The sequence below is a fragment of the Carlito syrichta genome, unplaced genomic scaffold (genome assembly GCF_000164805.1).
Source record: "Carlito syrichta isolate Samal-C Ts95f unplaced genomic scaffold, Tarsius_syrichta-2.0.1 Scaffold305729, whole genome shotgun sequence".
NCBI classification, from domain to species: domain Eukaryota; kingdom Metazoa; phylum Chordata; class Mammalia; order Primates; family Tarsiidae; genus Carlito; species Carlito syrichta.
In genome coordinates this window covers 475,024-500,694 of record NW_007249825.1, presented here as the reverse complement: position 1 = coordinate 500,694, position 25,671 = coordinate 475,024, and the positions used below count along the sequence as shown (strand labels likewise).

General features: G+C 53.4%; 1 protein-coding gene across 1 annotated transcript in view; it reads right to left on the bottom strand.

Moving 5' to 3' along the window:
* Window positions 1–25,671, bottom strand: part of FAM53B (family with sequence similarity 53 member B) — a 120,614-nt gene that overhangs the window by 45,313 nt on the left and 49,630 nt on the right. Inside the window, exon 4 of the mRNA XM_008062510.2 lies at window positions 13,889–14,667. Coding sequence (XP_008060701.1) covers window positions 13,889–14,667 — 779 coding nt within the window. The remainder of the gene's footprint in view (window positions 1–13,888; window positions 14,668–25,671) is intronic.

Here is a 25,671-nt window from a genome sequence, read left to right as displayed (position 1 = left end):
CTACTCGGAGGCTGAGGCAGAAGGATCGCCGGAGCCCAGCAAGTCGAGGCTGCGGTGGCCGGGAGTGGCCACTGCACTCCAGTCGGGGTGACAGAGTGAGACTCCAACTCAAAAAAAATAAAAAGAACTGTCTGGAGGAGCAGGCCACCGCACTGCGTCCGGCGCAGGATCTGGCCTCCCACGGGGGCCATAAGACGCTGAGCCAAAAGGTCTGAGAGCAGACCCAGGAGGTCCATGAGGGTCCTTTCCTTGTCTCATTATCTCCTGGGGTACCCACCTCAGGAAAGCGGCAGATGAGAAGTGGGGGCCTGGCAGAAGCCACGCTGGCCCAGGAATGGATGTGAGCATAGGGCAGGCCTGGCGTGGCACCGCTGTGCTCCCGGCACAGCCTCAGACCACCTTCCCATCTTGGGCCAAGTCAGTCCGCCCAGCGAGGGGCTGGTAAGCGTTTTCCTCCTGAGACACCGAGAGCCAACTTCTCACACCTCTCCCTATGCCCTGGCACACCGGCCCCACGAAAGGCGCCCCTCGGGCAGGCAGAGCAGGCCTCTGGGGGGACGCGGAAGAAGTGCCCTGGGCGCTGCCTCTAGAAAAGCCAGTCGAGGGGTCAGAGAGACGAGGCCAGCCAGACCCCTGGGTTCGAAGTGCAAGGCTGGCTTGGGGCTCCTCCCACCACCAGGACAAGCCATTTGGATGGCTGTGGGGGGAGTAGAAGGTAGCGGTCAAGCTCTCGGAGGTCTTTCGGCAAAGTCACAAAAAGTGGGTCGCAAAGGTTCTGCTTCGGACAATAAGGGGATCATTTCAAATGGTGAATATTTCCACTTGAAGGATGTAACCGGCCCTTTCCACTGCTCTGCTCATGTGGCAGAGCGCTCAGAACGCTGGGGTGCTTTCCCCTGCACCCTGGCCTTGTGCAGCAGGACGTGGGACAGGACAGCTGAAGCGTTCTCCCAGAGAGGCCACTGCGCCATAGTGCACCCTGGTTTGTCAACCTGAAAACTCACGATTCAAGCAATGCCAAGTCTGCTCGGGGCTGGGAAGAGGGGACTGGACAAATGGGTTTCAAAGATCTACCAGTCTATGGTCCCAGTGGATACACTAAGTAACAGTCACATTTCCTTAGCACACCCTGTGTACCAGGCCCTGGGTTGGGAGCAGCCCTGGGTGAGGAAGTCACCGTCCCCACCTCACCATCGGGGAACCTGACGTCTAGAGCAAACCCCAGACTTGCCTGAGCCCCATGGTTCCCAGGTGGTGGGAGAGCTCACCCCAGGAGGGGAGCCCTGTGGAGTTGGGGGCCCATGGGCTGTAAGGGCCAAAGAGCCAGCGGGGCCCCCTTCCCCACCGGGCCCAGGAGCCAATGGTCTCGGCACTCCATTTCCTTCCCTGAAAAGTGGAATGAGAGGGCCTCCTCTCGAGGTCCGTGCGGGGGGCTGCAAACCCCGGTGCATGGGTGAGCAGTCAGGACCCCGCCTCCTGGAGCCAGGCCAGGCTGACATGTGTGCAGGTGTGGGAGGGCATGGCTCGGGGGCAGCCCTGAGAGCCTCAGGCTGCTTGCTGACATGGGCCAGCAGCAGAGGATAGGAGGTGGCCTAGTCCCCACGGGAGGCACTTACAGGAGGCGCCTGGCTCCCTCCAAGCAGCCCTCACCTGCCGGGCCCCAGTTTCGCCCTCACACAACCTGCGTGCAGCACCGTTTCCCTAGGCTGTCTGAGGCAAACCCCCGTGGCAGCAAGTAACTGCCGTGGTGAGATAAGGAGGCCGATTCACAGCAGCCCGGCCCCCAAGAGCCCTGACGGTATTCCAACCCTTGGGACAGAAGTCCACGCTTTGCACCACCAGCAAGACCTTCTGAGGTGACCCTGCTGACCCTCAAGTCCCCCAGCACCCTCTGGCTCAGGCCCCCAGTCACATGCGCCTGGCCGTACCCTGCACCTGCCATACCCATCCCCGCCTCCCCACCATCGGGCTTGCTTTCCCTCCATGTGGGACACTCCCCTCACTCTCTCTGCAAGGCTGAACATCTCACCACCTGCGTCTTTGTGTCAGTGTCACCTCCTTAACGAAGCCTCCCTGTCCCTCGAACCTAAAGCCGGCCACTCTCTTCTCCTCGCCTCCCGCCTGGGATCCGAACCACACTGGCTTAGTGAATTTTCTTGACAGTCCCTATCTTCCTTCAAAGCAATCTGGCCTGCCTGCTGTTGGCCTGCAGGTGTCACAGAAACACCCCAGGGTGCAGCTCAACGTCAGGCCCAGCACACACCAGGTGAGGACCCGCTGAATGAAGAATGAGCAGGTGAGGAGCTGCCACAGGGAGCTGGGAGAGACCCCCAGCCACGCGGGAGCACGCCAGGCGGCACGCGCGGCAAGACTGAGCAGAGCCCAAGCTGCGGGCGGACCCCTCCCGGGGCTGTCACCGCCACCCAGTCTTGCTGAGTGACCTGCAGGGGTCGTCTGCTCCACTCCCAGCTGCTGCTTCCAGTTTGCAGCGTTTCCAGCGTCCGCAGAACCCATTTCCCACCCCCGCTTCTCCAAAGTCTGGTCCCAGCCCCACGGAGCCCAGGGACTCCGAGCCGCCAAGCTTTCAGAAGGGAGCCTGTGGCCTGCCGTCCTCCAGCCTGAGCGGGGAAGCAGCTTCCCGCAGCTGCGTCTCCATGATACTTTGTGCTCTCTTCTGGGCTTTTCCATTCTGCCAAAACCTGGCTCGCCACTGTTCACAGGGCCGTTGCCTGGACCTAGCTGGGTGGTTTCTGTCCCCCGACAGGCCCCGGCTGCCCCGGGAGCCCTGCCTCACTCTCTCCATGCACAGAGGTCTGGCAGGGAAGCAGCGGGGGCCCTGCCACTGCTCCGTGAGATTAAGTGCATTATGTGGCCCTGTGCTGTTTCGGGGAAGGGGCGGGGTGCCTGATGACCTTTAGTGGCACATTACTGATGGGAGTTCGCCGCTACTGCTCGCAAATTAAGCTTCTGGTGTCTGCATTACATTTTGGAACCAACCATTTCTTTTGTTTTCTGCAAGATTTTTAAAAAGCCACTCCTCCCCCGCCCCAAAGGAATTATCCAAGAGCTCTACTATGTCTAACTTTCAAAGGAGGCATTGTTAATCTTTTGGCCATAAATAGGCAATTAACACCCACTCTGAGTCTAGTCGAACCAAGTTCCTGCCGGCATGGGGGCTGCGGCAAAGGGTTTGCTCTTGCGTGTGGCATTTTCCATCTTCAGTGCTCGACTACTGCTTGAAGATGCGAGAAAGGGTAGTAATTCGCAAAAATGTTAGATATAAACGGACGCTTGTCAACAGAGGAGATTCTACGTGGATGACAGAGATCCGTATTGCAAAAAGCAAAGTGGGCTAAACGTAGGTTTCATGCCGTGATGAGCCCATGAAGGCCAGCAGCCTACATGGCCTCGGGGCAAAGGCACAGCGTCAGAGGTGTTCGGTTCTGGGCTTGGCTCAGTCGTCAGTCACATGTCCCTCTTGGGGACACACCTCTCTGTGCCTCCTGCTCCGGCCTCACCGGGGCTCTCACGGCCCACAGGCACCATGCTCACCAAGGCCTTGGAGATCCCTTCCAGGAGGCATTAACCCGATGGCTCTGATAAGGAAGCAGGAATGAGGCAGGGAATGCCGCAATCCTTCAGGGGGCCTGTCAAGCGGGCTCTTCCCCTGCATCCTCTGGGGCCCAAGTGGGGCTTACTCAGCTTTACTTGGAGAACTAGAGAGGCCATCGCAGCCCCCGAGTTTTCCGGAGCTGCTGTCCCAGCTGTTGTAAATGGACCAGATGTGGCACAGCTGAGGCAAGATCCAGCGTGACAAGCATTTGAAACCATGAAAGAATCTTCCTGTGGCCCCAAGCCACCCCTCGCCTTTTCCAGCCCCAACTTCACAACGGGGCATCCCGTTTCAAATGGACAAGAACAGAGAAGCTTCAGCAAAGGAGTCAGAGGCTTGCAAACGGAGAGTTGACAGAAAAGGATAAGGCATTGAGACTCCTCAGAGTAGGAAAAAGCAGCCGAGTTGGCAAACCACCGATGTGCCAGGATTGAGGAGGGTAAGATGGTTCCAGGGATACTTACAGAAACAAAATGAGTCCGGGGATGGTTGCTCACGCCCGTAAATCCTAGCACTTCGGGAGGGTGAGGCAAGAGGATGGCCTGAGCTCAGGAGTTCAAGACCAGCCTGGACAACATGGCGAGAGCCCATCTCCATCATTAAAAAAGCAAAAAACATTATGGTGATCCATTAAATTTCATTTCTACTAAGAACGGATCAAGAAGAAATATAGTCAAAGTGAGGGCTGCAAGTTAGATAACAAAAGGGACTTACAATTAGCAAACAGCAAGCAAGGGAGCTTAAAGGAAGTTATCTTTGGGAATTGGGATGATTGCTATCTCTGCCCAGCATGTTCTATGTCTAAGGTGAGTAGGAAGCCAATAACAAGATTAGCCCTTCAGCTGGTCCTGTTGGTTCCACCTCCAGAACATCTCCTGAGCTGCCACCAATCACCACGTCTGCTGCCCCTCCTCTGGTCGAGGCCCCCACCATCACGTTTGCCAACAGTCGCCTGGCTGGTCTCCCTGCCTCCCTCAAACCCCCTCCGCCCGTGCTGCTCACACAGAGGTGCTTTGCGGGGTGCTGCTGCTCTCCTGCAGAAAACCCGATGTTTCGCCCCGGCACCCAGGCCCCCAGTCATTCTCAGTCACCCGCTGAACTCAAGGCCTGGGATGTCAAACTGGGACTCGGCGCTTGCCTTTGAAATGGCCAACGCTAGCCGGGCTCGGTGGCTCAGCCTGTCATCCCGCGCCTTTGGGAGGCTGAGTGAGTGGATGGCCTGAGCCCGCGGGTTCGAGACCCACCTGGGCAGCGAGACCTCGTCTCTACAATAAAAATCAAAAATCAGCCGGGCGTGGTAGCGCGCACCTGTAATTCCGGCTACTCGGAAGGCTGAGGCGGAAGGATCGCCGGAGCCCAGCAGGTCGAGGCTGCGGTGGCCGGGAGCGGCCACTGCACTCCAGTCTGGGCGACAGTGAGACTCCAACTCAAAAAAAAAGAGAAATGGCCAACGCTGACCGGCGTTTCCAGACATCTCTGAAGCAGCCTGGTAGCCGACTCAGCGTGAGTCAAGCCTCCAGCCCACTTTGGCACTCCAGAAGTTTCATTAGCAGGTGGGAAGGCCATTGCTCCGCCAGGCACAGCAGCGGAGTGGGCATTCGCCCCCCAGACTCAGAAGCTGGAAAGCCGGGCCCTTGAATTCCTTCTCCAGATCAGGCCTTTCCTAATCCAGGCTGTGCCGGCACCTCTTGCCTGAGGGACCTCAACTCTCAGTGCCAGGGAGATAAGCCAGTCCCTGGGCATCTGTGGAGCTCCCTGGGACTAGGCCTAGGAATAAGCACCATGGCCAGGCAGGTGCACATGTGGTCAGATGTCCCAGGTTCTGAGAAGCAGGGCAGTGGTGCCCAGTCATCACACAGCCAAGGAGCAGAGCCGGTCTCAAACCCGGGTCTTCTGACTCCAAGCTCTGTTCCAGCGATGGCCCACCTCTGTCTCCCTCACAATACAAGGGGCATCCACCATGGTGGCAGCAAGGCCAAATCCGCAGCTCCGAGGTAGAGAGACCTGGGCTCAGAGCCCACACCGCAGCTCACCAACTCTGCTGGGGCCCTCAGACAAGCAGTGGAAGTCTCTGCGCTCCAGGTCCTCTTCTGGGGAACAGGGATGCGGCAGAGAACCTCAGGACTGCAGGGCCAGGAAGGACAGCTCACACCCAATGAGCAGCAGCGGCCTCCTTTTTGGCGGATTTCTCTGCTTACCCCTGAAGCGTGATTCCCAACATGGCAGCCGGCTCTTAGAGAGCATTTAGCCTGGGCACGTGGCCCTGAGTTCCAAGTACTTCATACAAAGAACTCATTTAACGCTGACATTTAATGCAACAAGAGAAGGTGCTGCTACCCTTCCTCGTGGATGGGGAAACTGAGTCACAGAGAGGCGACGCAAGTTGCTCAGGATGAGGCTCGAGCTCGCCCCAGAGCCAGGGCTCCGGCACGAGGCCCCATTCTCCCACCAGCCCTGTCTCCTCCTCATCTCAGCCCGTGCTCTCTGCTTCAGCAGCCTGGGCTCGACATGAGGGCTTCTCTTAAGCCCTCCTCTGTGGGCCCTTGGAGCGAGGCTGGTCACAGGAAGGGGTCAGCCGGCCTACAGTCCTTTCCCATGCTCAGATGTACCAAAGCCTTGGCTGGGAAGACCTTGTTCTCCCCCTCTTGCCCACAGTCTGTGGCCTCCCAAGGGTGGGCAGGGCCTGCTGGGGCTTCCAAGACATCTGTGCCAGGGCCAGTGTAGGGCCTGGCAAGCTGAGGGTGCTCCAAGCACGTCCAGGGCTGTCATCCGAGCGACTGGCTCAGGGAGAGGCCTTTACTTAGAGAGCCTGGGACATCCCAGAACCTCTACCCACACCTCCTCACATCTCCTCAATACCGTCTGTTAAGACACATGGAAAACCACCAAGTGGCACTAAAAGCTGCCTCCCTGGAATATCCCCAGCTGTACTCCTTTTCCCTCTTTCCCAGGAGATCAAAGCTATTGTGTCAACACAGCCCCGATCCGAGTGACCTTAAGCAGACTACTTGTGCAACCTGGGGGCTGTGTGGAGGCAGCAAGGAGTGACCCAGGCATTTGAAAAGGGTGTCCTCGAATACGGGAACCCACATCAGTGGCTCTGTGGTACCACGGACACACCTATTTCTGAGATAAAAGGAAGACCAATGTTAAAGTTGAAAATAGTCAGCCGGGCTCGGTGGTTCAGCCTGTAACCCCAGCACTTTGGGAGGTGGAGGCGAGTGGATTCCCTGAGACCAACCTGGGCACCTTGGCGAGACCTTGTCTCTACAATAAATCAAAACCTAGCCGGGTGTGGTAGCACGCGCCTGCAGTTCCAGCTACTTGAAAGGCTGAGGCGGGAGGATTGCCGGAGCCCAGCAGGTCGAGGCTGCGGTGGCCGGCAGCGGCCACTGCACTCCAGTCTGGGCGACAGAGTGAGACTCCAACTCAAAAAAAAAAAAAAAAAACCCAGAAAATAGTCTCCTGGGCCCCCGATCCCAGCCTGCTCCCACCCGCTCCACAACTGGCAGGATCCTGGCCCACCAAGGGTGGTGAGCCCAGTGGACTGCCCAGAGTAGCCACACAAGGGATCCACCCCAGAGCAACAGAAGAAAAGCTGAGGGCCTTGGCTCTCTGCTAATCAAAGCTGATGACCGGTGAGTGCCAACTGTGTGCTGGATCGATGCTGCACGACTCCTCCCCACACCCATGAGAAACAGAAACTGGTATTCCCATGTTACGGACTTGGCGGCTTAGAGGGTAAGTGACTGTCCAAGAGCACACAGTTCAAAAGTGGAAGGATGGGAACAGAGCCCCAATCTACCTGACTCCAAAGGTGTCCCTTCTTACCCCCCACCCCACTCTCTCTGTCCCACGAATGTCAGCTCTCTGGAAAGGTCAGCTGAGTGGTCCTCAACCAGGACCAAGCAGGGCAGCAGGAGCACTGAGGCTGGGGTCTGCAGGCCGAGGATCCCGCCTTCTGGGATGCCTAAGTAACCATCGGGCTTTGGGCAAGTCACTGACTCTCCCTGGACTCTGGAGGCCTCAGCATCAAGTGAGGGGATGGACTCAACTACCGATGCTCAACTACCCATCAGCAACTAGCAATGGCTGCTAAGATGCCCGAAGCAAGGATTCTAAGATCTCCCCTGAGCTCACCCAAAAAGACTGCCATAACTGATCAGTGCTGTCTGCCAAGAGCATGGAAGGAGGTATGCAGACAGGTGAATTGCTTGAGCCTAGGAGTTCGAGACAGACTGGGCTGTCACACCTTGGCATCAGGAAGCTGTGACTGTCCAGGTCTTTAAGGCTCTCTTCCTGTGTTCAATTCTGTCCTGATTATATCCAAATCAGAAGCAATTGCCTCCCTGCGCCCACAGAGGTTGTGTTGCTATCTCACTAGATCTTCATACCTGTCTGCATTTCGTGTGGTAAAGGGTGATCCACCTCTGAATTCCTCTGCTGGCTGTTCGCACAGTTTCCTGTCCTGGCAGGAAAGGTGCCGAGGGTGCCAAGCAGCAGGAAACCTAAACGGCTGAAGTGGCTGGTCACTGGCAGGGTGGGCAGGAGACAGCCATTAAGGCTCGGGTGAGCCAGGCCTACAGCACCGGAACTCGGCCAAGGAAAGGCACAGCCGGCCTGCAGCTGCCGGGGCTGCCTGAGTAGGAAGGCCATGCAGCCGGTGGTGTGAAGGGCCCCCGACGTGGCAGTGAAGGGAATCACTGTCCCTCGATGGAGGTGGCCCCCACTGGCACAAAGGGTGGAGCCTGGAAGGCTGGCTGCAGAAGCTTCACTCAGCGGATGCCCTGCCCAGCAAAGAGCCACAAGTCACCGAAGAATATCAGCCCCTTCCCCACTGATGACTTCCTACGGCAACCCCTTACCACGCGCAGTGCTGTGGCCCCGGCCCACCCTGCACTCCTGGGTCCACCCGCAGGAACGAGGCTCTCGGTGGCTTCCCAAAGACGCGCTGGCACGCGAGTTTCCACCTCAGGCTTCTTTTCTGCCCCAAACTGCCCCCGACCAGCTTTCACGGGTCCCTCAGACATCTGCTAACACAACAGTTGCTGCCTGTTCTGAGGCCTGCTTGGGAGGCTGGGGACCCAGTGTGTGGGCAGCTGCAATCAATCAAACCTCTGTTCTGGCGTCCTGACCCCTCCCCACAAATGTCTCGCTTCTGTTCGAAGTGCTGTTGAGAAACACAGTTTGTTGCTCTTTCAAGCTGACTGGTCTAGAGTTAAAAATACAGCAAGGACTGTGACCCCCAGGGGGATTGTATTCAATGGGTGATCTTTTTCATCATTGCTTTTTCTGAACTCTTTGCTCACACACATGTGATCCATGTCTTGATGGTAACGTGTGCAGCTCAGATCTTGCTGGGAGGCAACCAATGCTTGGTGGTCAAACCAAGGCTCAAAAGCACTAACCAATAATATCAGCAAGAGTCCTGCTAATAAGCAATTCATATGACCGGGCATGGTATGGTGTCTCATGCCTGTTATCCCAGTACTTCGGGAGGCTGAGACAGGTGAATTGCTTGAGCCTAGGAGTTCGAGACCAGACTGGGCAACAGAGCAAAACCTTGTCTCCACAAAAAATCAAAAAATTAGCTGGGCATGGTGGTGTGCGTCTGTGGTTCCAGATACTTGGGATGCTAAGGTGGAAGGATCCCCTGAGTCCGGGAGGCCAAGGCTACCACGAGCTGTAATTATCGTGATCATGCCATCGCACTCCAGCCTGTCCACAGAGTAAGACCTGGACTCAAAAAAAGAAAACACAAAACAAAAAACACCTCGTGTGCTCATGCTGGGTCCTCTCCTTGATGGCATACATTATTATTTTACAAAAGGGAGGCTGCGACTTCACAGAAAACACCAGCCGGAAGTGCAGAGGTCAGCAGAGTCATACTTAGGCAAGCATGGGAGAAAAACTGGCCCTCTGGGCTGCCTTCAGGAAACTTGCTCTGTGGAACTGAGTGGCTATAATTCCAATGACAGGGAGGGCGGACGTTTCTGGACCAAGTCCTTGTGTCATGACCCCCCGTGGGGCTTTCCTCACGACAATCATCCTCCCTCACTCAGGATCCGGATGGCCAGGTCACCTGCAGCCATGCTGGGCATCTCTGCCCACGGTCCTGGCACTGGGACTTTAAAAAGACACGAGCAAGAACAATCTGAAAGCGGTTTCTACGCCCTCACCCGCGGCATCTCATCCCCCCTGCCAAGAGGCCAGAGCCCCTGCTGCCAGTGAACTGGACAGCTATGCCCCAAGGAGGCGGCTGGACAGGGGTGGGGTAGCTGGTGGGCCCCCGGGATATTTCAACCCTGGTTTCAAGGGTGACACACGAGAGGCAAGAATGCTCACACACGGCCAGCTTCTTCTGGCAGGGCTACAAATCTGATTCGGTCACCATTTTATAACCCTGGGCTATGAGCACAGAGATCGCTGCAGGCTGAGCTGAGCTGCAGGGCAGGCCTCCTGCACATTTACAAGAGGAGAATGATGAGGCGGAAGATGAGCAAGCAGAAAAAAGTCAATGGCAGGGACAGAAAAGGGAGGACAGAAGCAGGGAAACGGCAGACAAAGGAAAAGGGGCCTTCTCGCAGCAGATCGAGCCGTCCACCCTCTGGTCCCAGGCTGCCTCGAGAGCAACCCAGAATAAGTGCCACCTTCCCTCCAAGCCCTGTGATTGCGGTGATGACAACAGACATTTGTCAGCACTCATCCTGTGCCAGCTGGTATACTGGATGTGTGTGCATGTGTACATATATAGATACACACATACACATCAAGAGATGTGGACACACATGCACATATCTATAGATTTATACCCATCTAGACATAGACAGAGACACATGTACACGCATGCACGCACATGTACATATACACAGATCAAACACATGCACATTATTTCCCTTACTCCCCCCCACAGTTCTATGTCCCTGGTGGTGGTGACTGTGGCACTTGCTGCACAGACATGTCAAGCAATTTGCCCAGGAATGCCTGTCTCCTGCTCCTCTTCTGGAGGCCTGGTTTGTCAACGTCACCTCTAAATGTCGATCCACAGTGAACAGCATGTCCAGAAGAGTCCTGGAGGGCACAAGGGCCAATGCAGCCTCAGGAGGGGCTGGAACGGACAAGTCCCGAGGCCACGTCTCCTGACATCCTCTGCTTCTAGCTCAGGGTCTACCCTCCAGGGCGCTTGCTCATGCTGAATCCAGAGGAGAGCAGGGCCTTGGCCCTCAGCGCTCCCTGCCCTCCTCTGCTGGCCTGACTCTCTCAGGTTCCTTCCCTAGCCCCTTTCCTGCGGGTGAGTTGGATGAGCTCCAGCTACCATAGTCCGCCTGGTCACCTGACTCATGGCCAGAGGGAAGCACCGACATGCTCACGAGGCCAGCTCCGGGTCCTGAAAGCCTCAGCCCCAGTCAGCGCCTCCAGGGGAGCCAGGAGTTTCAGAATGTGCAGCTGCTCCAAAGGTCTAACTGAAAAGGCACTTTGCACCTTTAATCCGAGGCTCTCACGCACCTGGTTCCAGAACCCACGCACAAAGGGCGCCTTTACAAGAATGTTCAAGCCGCGCTCCCTCCTCCAAAAGCAAATGTATAAATCAAGATCAAAAGACCAACGAGGCCTGGCACAGTGGCTCATGCCAGTGACCCCAGCACTTTGGGAGGCAGAGGCGAGAAAACTGCCTGAACCCAGGGGTTCCAGATCACCCTGGGCAAATTGGCGAGACCTCGTCTCTACAATAAATCAAAAAAATTAGCCAGGCATGGTGGTATGTGCCTGTGGGTCCAGCTCCTTGGAAGGCTGAGGCAGAAGGATCGCCTGAGCCCAGCAAGTCAAGGCTGCAGTAGCCATGGGCACCACTGCACTCCAGCCTGGGTGACAGAGTAAGACTCTGACTTCAACAACAACAACAAAAAGACCACTGAGAGAAAGTCCAGAATTCAGCTTGCAAAGCATGGGCCAACCCTGGGCACAAGCCTACCTTCCACAGATACAGAAAGCCCAGTGCAAGCCTTTCTTCCATAGCATGTAGAGTGAAGCCACAGACCACGACTGAGGCCAGTCGGTCCCACACCAGCTGCCTCTGGCTACACGCAGGTCCCTGGACATGAGCAACACACCCAGTTCATTGGGTATCCAGGCACAGGGCCCTGTGCTGTCCAGGCTGAGTCCAGGGCTCTTTATAAATGCACAGGGATTTCCGAGTGGGGGGTGGGAGGGTGTGCCTAGTCATCAGGGCCCACTCCTGAAGGCAGAAATCATCAGTGGGGGTTCAAAGCAGGCAAAGCCACAGAGACCAAGGCGAACAGAGGTGGTGAGGGTCTAAATGTCTGGCGGGGCACGGCTCAGGGTCCGCAGACCCATCCCCAGGGCTCTGGCTGCAGGCACACGCACTCCCCAGGGGGACCTCTCTACCTTCCCTGTCCCCAGCAGGCGGACAGGCCGAACAAGGGCAGCCTCCTCAGTCTCGGACGCACCTTCCCCGACCTTGGAGACCTGCCTAGAGTCGATGAAGCAATCTATACATCTGGGCCCAGCCCCACCAAGCGATAATATATCTTTAAGCAGTTTCTACCCAAGTGAGGCCAAGAAATGTCTCCAGTGCTGCAAGGGGTGTTATTCCAACTGTGGCTAGTAAAATATAATAACATGCGTGCGTTGTTTTTATTACCTATCTAGCTTATTAGGTAATAAAATAAGCTCAGCATTAAAAATTTAACTGAAGCCGTTATCACACCCAGAATTCAGGGCTCTGGGTTTCCTTCAGAAGTTACCCAAATCTGTCACCTTTCCAGCCTTTTTACCCATTTTAATTTCTCAGGAGAAGGAAAATTCCTCTTGGTGTCCAATGAATGTGTCGAGTAAAGTCAAAAACGTCCACTGCACAGGAAGAAGAAAGGGCCACATCTGGAACTGCAATGGGGAAAATGAGAACCGGACAGGAGGGCTCTGCCCACACCCTTTCAGGCCCTTCCCCCCGTGGACCCATAGGGCCAGGGGAGACACAAGCATGCCACCAGTTCACCCTTCCGCTGACCTTGAGCCAGGGTCTAGGCCCTTGAGCAAAGGTGTGCTCTAGACTTGAGACATCCTCACCTCTTTTGTGGGGTGCAGATGTCTCAAGTCTAGGCTGCAAATGGGAACTAAAGAGGAGAAACACTCCGTAAACAGAAACTGCGTTTTCTCTCTAAAAGGAAAGAAGGCCCAACTGAGAAAACAACGGCAGGCACTGAAGGCAGGTGGTTGTGCCCGCCCTAAAGGGAGCAGACCCGCTAAGCCTGCCCACTCTACATCTAGCCATAACGTCGGGAGAGAAAGGTCAGCCCCTCTGCTTGTCCCCATGACACGCAGCTCTTCAGCCCCTCAAGCCCAGTGGGGAGAATGTTTATATGCACAAGACCAGAGAAGGCGATGGTCACATCACAGCCCTAAGCCACTGAGGGCCTCCCAGAACCCACAGGGCTGCATTCCCATCACACCCACCCTACGAGTCACAGGTCCCAAGAGCCGAGTCGACTCCTTCGGCTCTCACCCACAGCAAGAACCAAACACAGTCAACCCTCAGGCTCAGACACTGTCCTAATGGCAGTGTATTAAGTCCAAGTTCATCTCAGTCGAATCAACACCCAAGATCGGCGTTAGCACAAGGAAGGGCTCCGAGACAGAGAGGATAAAGTCCGAGTGACGCGGCATGTGGCCAGAGGCTTCTCCTACAGTGAAGCGCGAGGTGATGACAGGGGCAGCACAGAGGATACTGATGACAATTTCTTGGTGGCCTAACATTTAAAGAATTTAATCAAAGGACTAGCACCCCGCCCCCAACCCACAATCTCTCGCTCTCTAAAACCATCAGCCGTAGCCCTGATCTCAGGATCACCATCAGCCGAGGGACACTGAATCCTGGTGCGTACGTCTCTTCTAGCAGCTGCAGGGGAGGCCTCCTGGGAGAGAAGGCTCCAGCGAAGGGCCGAAGGGATGACCAGCGTTTGGTCCCACGGGTCTGCCCACCAGTGCCTGGCCTCTCACCGCCATCTGCTCTTGTTCCCCTAGCACTGTTCTCATGGGGAGAGCATGCCTGACTATAAATGGAGAAAAGTGAGATGCTTTCTAAAAACCAACTTGAAAGAATCTTTGAATAGGATTGAAAACAGAAAGAAATTAACCCACTCCTGGGCATTTCTGAAACTGGCATTCTGCGCTCGACAGGGATAGGCCAGAACCAGCAGGGACTCCAGCAAGCGCCAAGGCGACTCTGCCACACCTTCCAGGCCGCTGGACTCTTACCTGTGCCATCTTGGCAAGGTCTAGGGAAGGCCTCTGCTCCTGCACTTCCTCAGGGCGCCGCCGCTTCACGCCGACCTTCTTGTCGTTAAGGACACACGGCTGGGAGCGGCTGCGAGCCAGGCCGCTGGAGCGTCTCGCCAGCTCTGGCGTTGAGGCAGGTGTGCTGTTGGCTGAGGGTGGACAGTACTCCGTGAAGGAAAACTGCTCATGCGAGCAGGAGAGGGACCGCTGCAGGTCCAGCCGGCCCCCTCCCACGGGGTGCGGGTCAGGGCTCCAGGTGCTGCCCGCCTGTCCACAGGGGGCTGAGCCTGGCACCCCTTGGCAGGGAGGCCCACCGAAGCGAGGCTGGAGTCCCGCCTGGTCGCAGGGCGAGGAGAGCGCGTTGGCCCTGGAAGGGAGGCTGAAGCTGGAGCTCCTCTGCATGGTGCTGAAGCCGTTGGAATAGCGCTGGACGCTCCCCCCGCTGTAGCAGCGCCTCTTTTCCACAGGCGTCCAAACTTTGGAGCCCAAGGGCCTCCATGCTGTCCGGCAGCTGGACATCTCATCGGAGAAGGACAGAGAGCGGCACTGGCGCTTGCTGGGGGGCGCTGAGGGGTTCCCGTTGTGGTCGCTGATGCTGAGGTCTTTGATCAGGCTGGTCACGGCACAGGCGGTCACCGCCTCCCGGTGCCACAGTGAGCTGTCCTGACACTTTTCGGGCAGGCATTCCCAGATGCTGGCACTTGGTTGGTCAATCTGAAGAGGGCATTTCCTGTCCAGGTCTCGCCATCTGTCATTTTCTGGGTCATAAAGGACAAGGAGAAAACAGGATTTGAGAAGGCCTTCACTCCAGCCCTCCGTCTCCACACCCGCAGAGGCAGTAAGAGCCAGGAGGCCTGAAAACCCATCCAGGCCAGCCGGGCTCAGCGGCTCAGCCTGTCATCCCGTGCCTTCGGGAGGCCGAGGCGAGCGGATGGCCTGAGCCCGCGGGTTCGAGACCCACCTGGGCGGCGAGACTTCATCTCTACAATAAATCAAAAAATCAGCTGGGCGTGGTAGCGCATGCCTGTAATTCCGGCTACTCGGAAGGCTGAGGCGGAAGGATCGCCGGAGCCCAGCAGGCGAGGCTGCGGTGGCCGGGAGCGGCTGCTGCACTCCAGTCTGGGCCACCGAGTGAGACTCCAACTCAAAAAAAAAATCCAGTCCAGCCTCATGTAACAGATGAGAAACTGAGGCTCAAAGAGGGGAAGTGAATCCCAAGGCTTTGAGTTGGGAGCAGACAAAGGCCTAGAATCCAGATGTCCTCCTGCGACTCCTGATACAGGTTTCTTTCCAACACACCATACTGACTCCCAGGAAAATCCAAAGCAATATTTTTCTCATCTGATAGAGGGGAAACGGACTTGCCCCGTGCCCCACCTTGGCTGGCAGCAGAGGCAGGGCAAGCAACACATCTGTTAAGTCCTATTCAGTTCTCTGTGGCTCTTAGGACTGGGACTCAATGCCCTGGCCAAAGACCATAACCAGAGATGAGTCTTTCTGGACTCAAGATGGTCAAGGTCAAAGGGGGCTGAGGTACTGCCAGGCTAGTTCATCTGAATTCCATCTTTAAAGTCCTTGATGATTATAAAAACTGGCAATTTTATTTATTTACGTCTTCTCTGCCAAAATGTTCAACAACATCAACCTCACCAACAGCTGCCAGTCATAGCACTGTCTCTGTTCACATAGTTCTCGCTGAAATCAAGGCTATTCAAAGCAACTGAAGTCTATAAGAGCAAGTCTTGAGCTTCACAGACTTAAGGGTTACAACTTAAACTTGCATATTCAGGCTCCTACTTGAACATATGAATAAATAAAGCTAACCCTGCTATGAAATGCTGAATTTACACTTGAACCTTTACTTTAGTGAAATAGTCAAGAATGATTTGTTTTTCTACTATGGAGTCTGGCACCATGTTGGGAATTTTAGGAGATGCAAAGATAAATTTGACATAGTTCTTATATTCAAGTTTATGATACAAAAGCAGAGTTACAAAATATGCCATGCTATCAGGGATCAACATGTTAGCACTACTTTTTTCTAACCTATATATATTCATAAATCGTGCGAATGTGAATGGCTTGCATCAAGGATAGAGAAGGACAGAGAAATGAAACATAAAATGATATTCAGTAGGTATTTAAATGCGCACCGATCCTCACAGCAATGTGGATCTTTTACCGAGCATTTGCCCTGGGCCCTGTAATGCACACAGCACCCTGCATGCAGGTACCATCATGGACCAGATGGGAGACGGAGGCCTGGGGGAGGTTGAGCAACGAGCCCAGGTCACACAGCTAACACATGACAGGACGCAAATCCAGATTAGTCTGGCCTCAAAGCCCAGGCTCTTTTTACTACACTGCATTGCCGAGGTGAGCCTGGTGCTGGCCCTATCCTCAAGCAGTTTATGAGTCAGGCAAGACAGGGCACCGGCTCAGAAAATTGTGATTTAACCCGCATAAGTGTTCCAGGCAGCAAGGACCAGAAACCTCCCTCCCTCCACCAGCGGCCGCTGCTCACAGCGCACCAGAGACACACCCAGGGCTGAGCGTCACAAGCAGCATTCCCCTGACTGGTTCGAGGTAGATGCCCAGTGCCGCCCAAAGGAAGGCCCGCGAGGCAAAAAAAAGGCCAGCTCAGGGCCAAACGCAAGGCTCCTTCCTTTTAGGCACTCGACAAGGTCATGAGGCACATCGGGAGGAGCTGGGACCCTGTCAGGGGACATGGGTAGAAGCTGTCCAGAGGCTGTAGTCACAGAGGGCCTGCTAAGCTGGAGGTACCAGGGGAGAAGGGTCCCATGAGCCCAGGCAGGCCAGTGGCAACAAAGCAGGCCTGTCGTGAAACATCCAATGCATGCATCACTCATTTCATCCCTGAATTTTCCCAGGTCATGACTCAGTTTGACTAAATATTTCACGAAAATACAGGCCAAGCCTCGATACCTGCTCCTTCCATTGGATTTGGTCGACTCCTTTAAAAAAACCACCCACAATACCTTTTGCAAGTTGCATTTATGCTGCTCAAATATGTCTTTACTACCCATGGAAATGGCTCCCTTTGGGTACCCTCCCCCCACTCTTTTTAAACAGTTCCCATTTGATGTTAGTCAGCCCAAATAAAAAGTAAAATTAAAAGAAATATAAACCCACACTGATTGAGTCACAACCATTTCTGTTATCTGATTTAGCCTTGTTTGGGGTACTCAATTGACCGCAGAATGTTATCTGATTTAAAAGAGGGAGAGTTATCCTAAGAAAAAAGTGGAGACTTAGCCAGGCTCGGTGGCTCAGCCTGTAATCCTGCGCCTTTGGGAGGCTGAGGTGAGTGGATTGCCTGAGCCCGCGGGTTCGAGACCCGCCCTGGGCAACTTGGCGAGACCTCATCTCTACAATAAATCAAAAATTAGCCGGGCGTGTAGCACGCGCCCGTAGTTCCAGCTACTTGGAAGGCTGAGGCGAGAGGATCACCGGAGCCCAGCAGGTCAAGGCTGCGGTGACCGGGAGCGGCCATTGCACTCCAGTCTGGGTGACAGAGCGAGACTCCAACTCAAAAAAAAAAAAAAAAAAAAAGTGGAGACTTGACATATGACGATGTTCATCAGGATGATAAGTGACAGCAAAATGGTAAACATAATTAAGATGTCTTACAGAAGGAGGCTGGTTAAATAAATTATCAAGGAATATTTAATAATAAGTCACATCTAAAGATGAAAAGGAAACAAACCAAAATGTTAACAGTTTGGCAGACAGCTGGCTGGATTTATTCTTTTTCTCTTTTGTTTTTCTATCGTCTATTACCCAATATATGGAGTATGCGACTACCAAGTCCACTGGTGCTGTGCCCTGGCTTAATTTGGGAAGTGAGCCAGGGTCAGTTAGGGTGAGGGCCTTCTGGGGAGACTCCTTTGGGTTTTCGGGAAGTTGTCGTAGAAAAATGCTGGTCACCAACTTCTCTTGGGACAAGGCACTGAAGCACCAGATGAGCCAGAAATGTGGCAGACTGAGGAAGGAACCAGGGGGCCCAACCACAGAGTAGTGACGGCCCCAAGATGGTGCCATGATGGATACTGCTTAGGGTGCTTGAGGCTTCGTACAGAATGTGGCTTGGCCAGGCTTCAGGAAATCCATGAAATTAAAAGATGATCCCGGTTGGATATGGTGGCTCAAGTCTGTAATCCCAGCACTTGGGGAGGCCGAGGCAAGAGGACTGCCTGAACCCAGGGGTTCAAGACCAGCCTGGGCAACTTGGTGAGACCCCGTTTCTATAATATATCATGGTATCACACACCTGTAGTTCCACCTACTTGGAAGGCTGAGGCGAAAGGATCACCTGAGCCCAGCAGGTCGACGCTGGGGTAACCGTGAGCCTGCCTCTACACTCCAGCCTGGACAACAGAGTGAGACTCTGACTCAAAAATATAAATTAAAAAAAAGATGATACCATGCTCAGAGGATGCCACTTCCTGTTCCATTTTTGTTCCTCTGGACTGGAATTATCCCCATCTCCAGGGAAATCATAAGAAGGGGAATTGGGAGCTACTTAAATACGAACACATCTCTCTCACCTGGCTGTGCCCTTCCTTTCCTGTGGACAACTCACGATCTTGGTGTTTCATGACTGGACCCCTCGGGACCTGCTTACTCCAGCCCCACCCCCCTCATGGCCTCTAGAGAACTTTCTGAAGCCCCCCACTATTGTGGCCCGCCCCTTCAGCTGTTGCCCACTGCCTCCTGGAGAGATGGCAAGCATTCCAGCCTGACACCCAAGCCCCATCTATTCATTTCCCCAGCAGACTTCCTTTCAGGCACCCAACACTCCTAATACCAAACTTCCTACCATATTGGAGCTCAGGCAAGAACGACACAGAGTCAAAACTATCCTTGAAAATCCTTGAAACAGTCGATAAAGTACACCCCTCCTGGTTCTGTGTAATTCTTATGCACCAGCAATTCTATATAAAACTAAGGTTTAGTAAGGAAACTGCAGGAATGAACACGGTAAAATCTGGATGCAGAGGGCTGGAAGTCCAGTTTGCTTGGCCACAAGGTTAACGATCAAATCTCCAAGAGGAACTGGGGTTGGATGGTGAATGCGAACACGCCCTGGCTTACCCAAAGGATCTCCACCATTCTGTGGTAAGGAGTATACTTCTACGACCTTAATATGTGAGATTTCTTTAATATGGTAGGGAGGATTCAAAGGGTCAGATCTCGACTGTGAAGAGAAGTTTCAGCTTCTCCCAAACACCATCTCTTCACGATGCCTTCATACCTCTGCAAAATCCTGGAATATTCCTCTACCTTTATGCTCCTCTCACCAAGACAGTCTCTCCATTTAAAAGCCAACTCAAGGCCAGGCATGGTGGCTCATGCTTGTAATTTCAGCTCTTTGGGTGGCAGAGATGAGAGGATTGCATGAGCCCTGGAGTTCAAGACCAGTCTAGGCGACATAGTGAGACCTTGACTCTACAAAAACAAAAAATTAGCTGTGTACAGTGGCATGTGCCTATAGCCCTAGCTACTTGGGAGGCTGAGGAGGAAGGATTGCTTGAGCCCAGGAGTTCGAGGCTGCAGTGAGCTGTAATCATGCCACTGCACTCCAGCCTGGAGAACAGAGTAAGACCCCGACTGAAAAAAAAAAAAAAAAAAAAACCGCTCCAACTCAAACCTCTTCTCCCTAATGATCCCCTGGCACTCACAGCTCTTTGCCTAGATTGTCAATTACACAGCACATGTGTTACCTGAACCTTAATTATTTGCTTACATGCTTTCTTCTCTGACTGAGCCACAGACTCTCAAGTGCAGCTCTTCCTTCATGCCTTCTTTCATGGCTCCCCAGTGCCCAGCATGGAACAAGGCACATAGCAGACCTTGGTCGGTGGTGGGTGAGGGAGTAGACTAAAACATGCAGAGATAAGCTGCAGAGGAGGCTGTGGGTGTTCACTTGGCCTCACATGTCTTCTGCCATTGGCAAAGGTGAGCCTTCCTTAGCCAGGTAGGCCCAACCTGGGCTATTCCTTGAACTCTCCATCCTACCAGGGCCCTTTGGCCGTGTGTGAAGCAGCTGGGAGACTGGTGGGTGCAGTCATGCCTAAGATACTTCGAAAACACAAAACACTGCTGTTGTGTATCCACGCCAGCCAGGTGGCCACTTGTTCTTTCTGCAGGCAGATAATATTTTAATTGTTTCTATCTTTATCGCTTTGAGAAGCACAATATAAGAAAAGTAAAAACAATCAAGGCTATGTTTAGCCCCTGTGTTTTCCCTCTTCACTCAGGGAACAGAAAGCGATTCGGTGGTCAGGTCACCAGACAAAAGAAACAGGAATAGAAGCTAATTTTTAATGGCAAACTGCCCCGACGGCACACTGTACAAAGGGCCTCGGTGGGGCTCCAAAGAGGAGGATACTGGGTGCCCCCGCCCCTCCATTCAATGTCACTTCTGCACCAACAACTATAACTCTTTCAAAAGTGACAATGGCCACGAACGTAGGGAGTCCACCGAGCAGTTGTCACTTGGTGAGGTGGAAAGGGCATGGACTTGGATTTAAACTTCAGCTCTGCAAGTTACTTAATATCTAAGAGCTATGATGAGAGTTACAGAGGTGTGTAGGGGCTAGAGCAGGCTCTCAAAAGTGGCAGCCACGATCAGGAAATGCTCTCGCAGCTAAGAGGCTCGGCTCTTCTCCACTGGGCACCAACCTCTGGAATCGGGCTGTAATAATGGAAATCTGTATTCTCTGCACTAGAATTTCTCAAAGCTTCTGGATCACCTGCAGGAGCATCCTTTGGGGTATTTGTTAAAGTGCCAATTCCTGGGCCCCATCCCTGGCTTGAAAGTCAGAATCTCTCAGGGGAGACATCTTCATTTTAATAAGCTCCCCAGGTTTGTTTTGTTTGAGTCAGGGTCTCACTCTGTCGCCCAGGTTGGAGCACAGTGGCATAATCACAATGATCACGGCTCACAGCAGCCTCAACCTCCTGGGCCCAGGTGATTCTTCCACCTTAGCATCCCCAATAGCTGGGACTACAGGTACACGCACCACACCTGGCAAATTATTTGATTTTTTTTTTTTAGAGACAAGGTTTTGCTATGTTGCCCAGGCTGGTTTCAAACTCCTAGGCAATTGTCAGGCAATTCTCCCGCCTCAGTCTCCCAAAGTGCTGGGATTACAGCCAGTTTTTTTTCCCCTTCCTTCCTTCCTTCCTTTCATTTGTTTGTTTGTTTATTGAGTTGGAGTCTCACTTTTGTCACCCAGGCTGGAATGCAGTGGCACGCTCACAGGTACCACAGCCTTGACCTGCTGGGCTCAGGCGATCCTTCCGCCTCAGCCTTCCAAGTAGCTGGAACTACAGTCGCACGCCACCACGCCCGACTAAAACAGTTTTTTGTTTGTTTGTTTGTTTGAGTTGGAGTCTCACTCTGTCACCCAGGCTGGAGTGCAGTGGCACACTCATGGCCACTGTAGCCTCGACCTACTGGGCTCGGGTGATCCTTCTACCTCAGCCTTCTAAGTAGCTGGAACTACAGGCGCTTGCCACCACACCCGGCTAATTTTTTTGATTTATTGTAGAGACGGAGTCTCGCCAAGTTGCCCAGGCTGGTCTCCAACCCCTGGACTCAGGCAATCCTCTTCGCCTCGGTCTCCCAAAGTGCTGGGATTACAGGCTTGAGCCACCATGCCTGGCCCCAGGTTATTTTAATACAAAAATGTTGAGAGCCGCTGTTCTGGACTGCAGGGTACACAGGGGCTTGAGTTCTCAAACACCTCTGTCTATCAGGACGGCAGCCCAGTTAGACCATCCAGCCACACCCAGGAAGCTTCTGCAGGGTCAGCAATTCTGGTCTCTACAAATTTGGATTCATAGCATTGCTGAAAGTTGCTGTTTATGCTTTGGTTTGGGCCGACCATGGGAAGCAGAACTGTGGAGAAGAATCACTTCACCCTTCCCGTACTTAGAGGCCCCCGTTCCTCAGGGCAGGGTGGGGCCCCTCAAGGCTTCCTTCTCAAGTTGCGCAAGGCGCTCTAGATGGAGGGCCACTGGCAGAGGCCTGAGAAGCCAACTGCTCGGGTGAACAACAGGGCGAGAGGGAAGCCTCTCACCTTCTTCCTGAAACACACCATGACGCATCAGTGTGTCCCGAAGCTGTGAAGAGGGACTCCCCGCCCACCCGGAGCCCCACACCAAGGCTCGATGGCACCCAGCCCGGGGGTGTGAGCCCAGCCAGTTACATTCTATGCCGTGCCTGCTACTTGAACGGCAGGAGCATCTCCAGCTTTCCCAAGGCCCGCCGAGCCTATCTTCACAAGTCTGAAGTGGCACATGAGAGTGTGTGTGCAGGCATGTGTGTACAGCATAAACACGCAGGGTTTTACCCACACACGGGTGGGGGGGAGGGGCGCACAGACACCCCAGGCCCAGTTCTCTCACAGGTAGTCTCGGACAGACGAGGTGACCAGGAGCTCACCCAAAGCTGAAGCTCAGTGACGGAGCTCCAGGTGTCTGGCTTCTGACTCTCTGGAGAGGCACAGGAGAATCAGATGCCTACGCATGCGGAGGCGAGGACCCAAATCCTCAGATTTACACTCACAAGGCTTTGGTTCTGTCGCCCCGTGATTGAGGAAAGAAGGCAGAAGACTGCTGGGTGCACAGATCCTGGAGCTTGAGAAAAACACTCCAAGGAACAGGAATGGTGTTTGACCTCAAATGCTCTCAGTTCCACTTCTCCCCTTAAACTTGAAGGGAAATTTCCAGGGCCTAAGATTCTTGCGGGATTATAAGCCTTCTTATATTCAAAAGAGTTTCATCTCCCTGGAGATCTCTGTGCTGTGTTTTAGATGCTGTCTCAGAGTGACATAAGCACAGCAGAATGTGGATTCCAGAAAAGGTTAAGTACCTTAAGTATAGACCCAAGGTCTAAGACTCTTGCAGCCTACAAGCCTGCTGCCAGCTCACGACCGGCCGACTCTTTCTTGGATTTCACACCTATCTACCTGTACTAAGGAGGAGTATCTTTCCCCTGTCCTGTGGGTTGGATTGTACTAACTCGGTCTCGGGGCTACAAGGGTTCTGTGCTTGATTTGGGGAGAAGTTCACCAACACTTTCAACAGGAAACTCAAAAGAATTGAGGTGTCTTTCTGAGGGCAGCTTTGCTCAACTGATCTTACGAAAAGAACATCTGGGGGGTGGAGCACAAGCAGTGCACGGACACAAGCTCTCTTACAATGGTGTCATGTTTTCCGATGGGCTTTCATGCTCCTTGCCTGTGTGACCAGAATGGAGACTCAGCTTCTCGGGCTTTGCCTGCCCAGGCCTCGGCCCTCTAGTCCTTCCCTCTCCCCGGGGGTGGTCTGTAAAATGCCAGCTGTGACTTGGGTTTGGGAACGGCGACAAAGGACGCGAAGTTCCTCACACAAGGCACAAGAAACAGGGATTAGGACAGCTGGAGATAACACTCCAGCAGGCCCCCTATCCGGGAATGCAGGCAGGCTGACCTGAGGGGCTCTAGGAGAAAAGAGAGGCTGCTAAGGTCAGGACTGGAGTTCAGAGCAGTTACCGGCAGAGGAGGGGTGATCCACGGCAGCTGCCACTGCTTCTGGGAAGCCCTGGGGGATCCCTAAGGTGTAGAAACCACACCAGACTGGGTGTTGGGAGCATTAGCTTCAGTCTCCCCAGCTCAAGGAAATGGGGTGGGAACTGGGCCCCTATGACAGCCCTTTCAGCCCGAGCAGAACCTACTCTACCCTTAGCTCCCAGGGGAATTCACAGATGTGCAAAGCTGGTGTTTGCGACGGCAGCAAGAACTCTGAAGCGTCTCCTCTGGGTTCCCACCCTGGGTGTGGATGTGTACAGAGCATGTGGCATGGGCCGCTACTTATGAGGCACCTCAAGTGATACACAAAGCTGGGTGCCATTAGACAGACGAAAAGACGCGCAGCGAGGGGAACTCCTCGGGAAACTGTCAATACATGTTTATTAACCAACACCCCAGTAGAGTCCTTGCTGAAGCCAGGAAAGAGCATGAGTGTGTATCTCAAGCACACCACTCATCTCGTGGGTTGGCACAATCCCCATCAAGCTTCAGAACAATGTCATGTCTCCCCTGTGGACCACACAGCCAGCAAAGGGCAGAGCCCAGGCTTCCACCTAGTCTGCAGTGCCAAGGCCATGCTTCTACAGCTGGGCCAGGCCACCTCCCTCTCCAACCTTCTTTCCACGAGGAAGGCCTGTCCCCCAAAGACAGGTCCGGCAGCTGCTATCCCCTGTTCTCCAGCCCACGCCACCCCAACCTGGCTAAGAAGGCAGTCCAGGAGACTCTGTTTTCACTTGTCACTGGAAACGATGATCACGTGCCAACCACATTTTACACCGAATTCTATCCTATGCTTTCAGTCCAGAAACACTATCTGAAACCAATGAATGGTACAAAGAAGAATTTAAAGCACCCTGTATGGACGAGCCTTAAACTAGCTTAGAGATTTAAAACATCCCACAGTTTTCCTGTCGGGAGTCCGAAAGAAAAAATTTTTTGATTAAAAATCACACATTATGACCATAATAAAAATAAATTTAAAATAATAACTAAATAAAAAGCGAATCTTAAAAAGTCATCCATGTACATACTTGTATAGGGATGTAATTTTTAAAAATAAAAACAGCCGGGCTCGGTGGCTCAGCCTGTAATCCTGCACCTTTGGGAGGCTGAGGTGAGTGGATGGCCTGAGCCCACGGGTGCGAGACTCGCCTGGGCAGCGAGACCTCATGTCTACAATAAATCAAAACATCAGCCGGGCGTGGTAGCGCACGCCTGTAATTCCGGCTACTCGGAAGGCGGAGGCGGAAGGATCGCCGGAGCCCAGCAGGTGGAGGCTGCGGCGGCCGGGCGCGGCCACAGCACTCCAGTCTGGGCGACCGGGTGAGACTCCGACTCAAAAAATAAAAATAAAAATAATAGAAACAAATCTCACTCTAGCCTATACTGGTTAATAAGTAGTCTCTTATAGGAAGCGCTGGCCCAGTGAGCATATTCAAAACGGCTATCTCTGAAAGACGGAAGAGGAGGCAGAGACCAAAAACTGAGCCTGAGGAGCTCTGATTTTGTTATTGCTGGCATTCATTTCGTTTCATTCATTCATTTGTTCTAGGAAATCAAAAACATTCAGCCTCTGAATGCCAGTCTTTTCATACAAGATGCAGTCACTTTCAACATAAAATAGTGGCTGAATTTGAAGACCAAAAGCTACTGAATCTCCCACTGAAATCTCTTAGTCCTACCCAGCTCAACATAGCCAACTGGTTTACCCTGTAGAAATTAATACAGGGAGTGCCCCCGGGAACAACCCTTTTATGTGCACAGGAGACTTTAACAGCCAAGTAATTAAACACTGAAAGTGAGGGCTTATAATTAAAATGCTAACAAACCTGAACTGGAGCGGCACAAGGAGGGCTGCTATAATATTTTTACAATTCCTTTTTATACATAATGTATGATCCTTCTGCTCAAGTTTCCTCTATGTTCTTTGCCTGTGAAATAATTTACATTAATAAATAATTTATTACCATAACTCCTAAAGTAATTATGGGTTTCCATCCAATTTTTTTTAGCATATGAATTGTTTTGTTCTCTATCCATTAACTTGTATTTACAAGTCTTTTCCTCGTGGCCTTTTTGAAATAATTGGTATTGCCTTCGCTTTCTCACATATTATGTGATTTCCAGGTCTTCTCCTCGCCTGAGTGGTGAGGAAAATGGAAT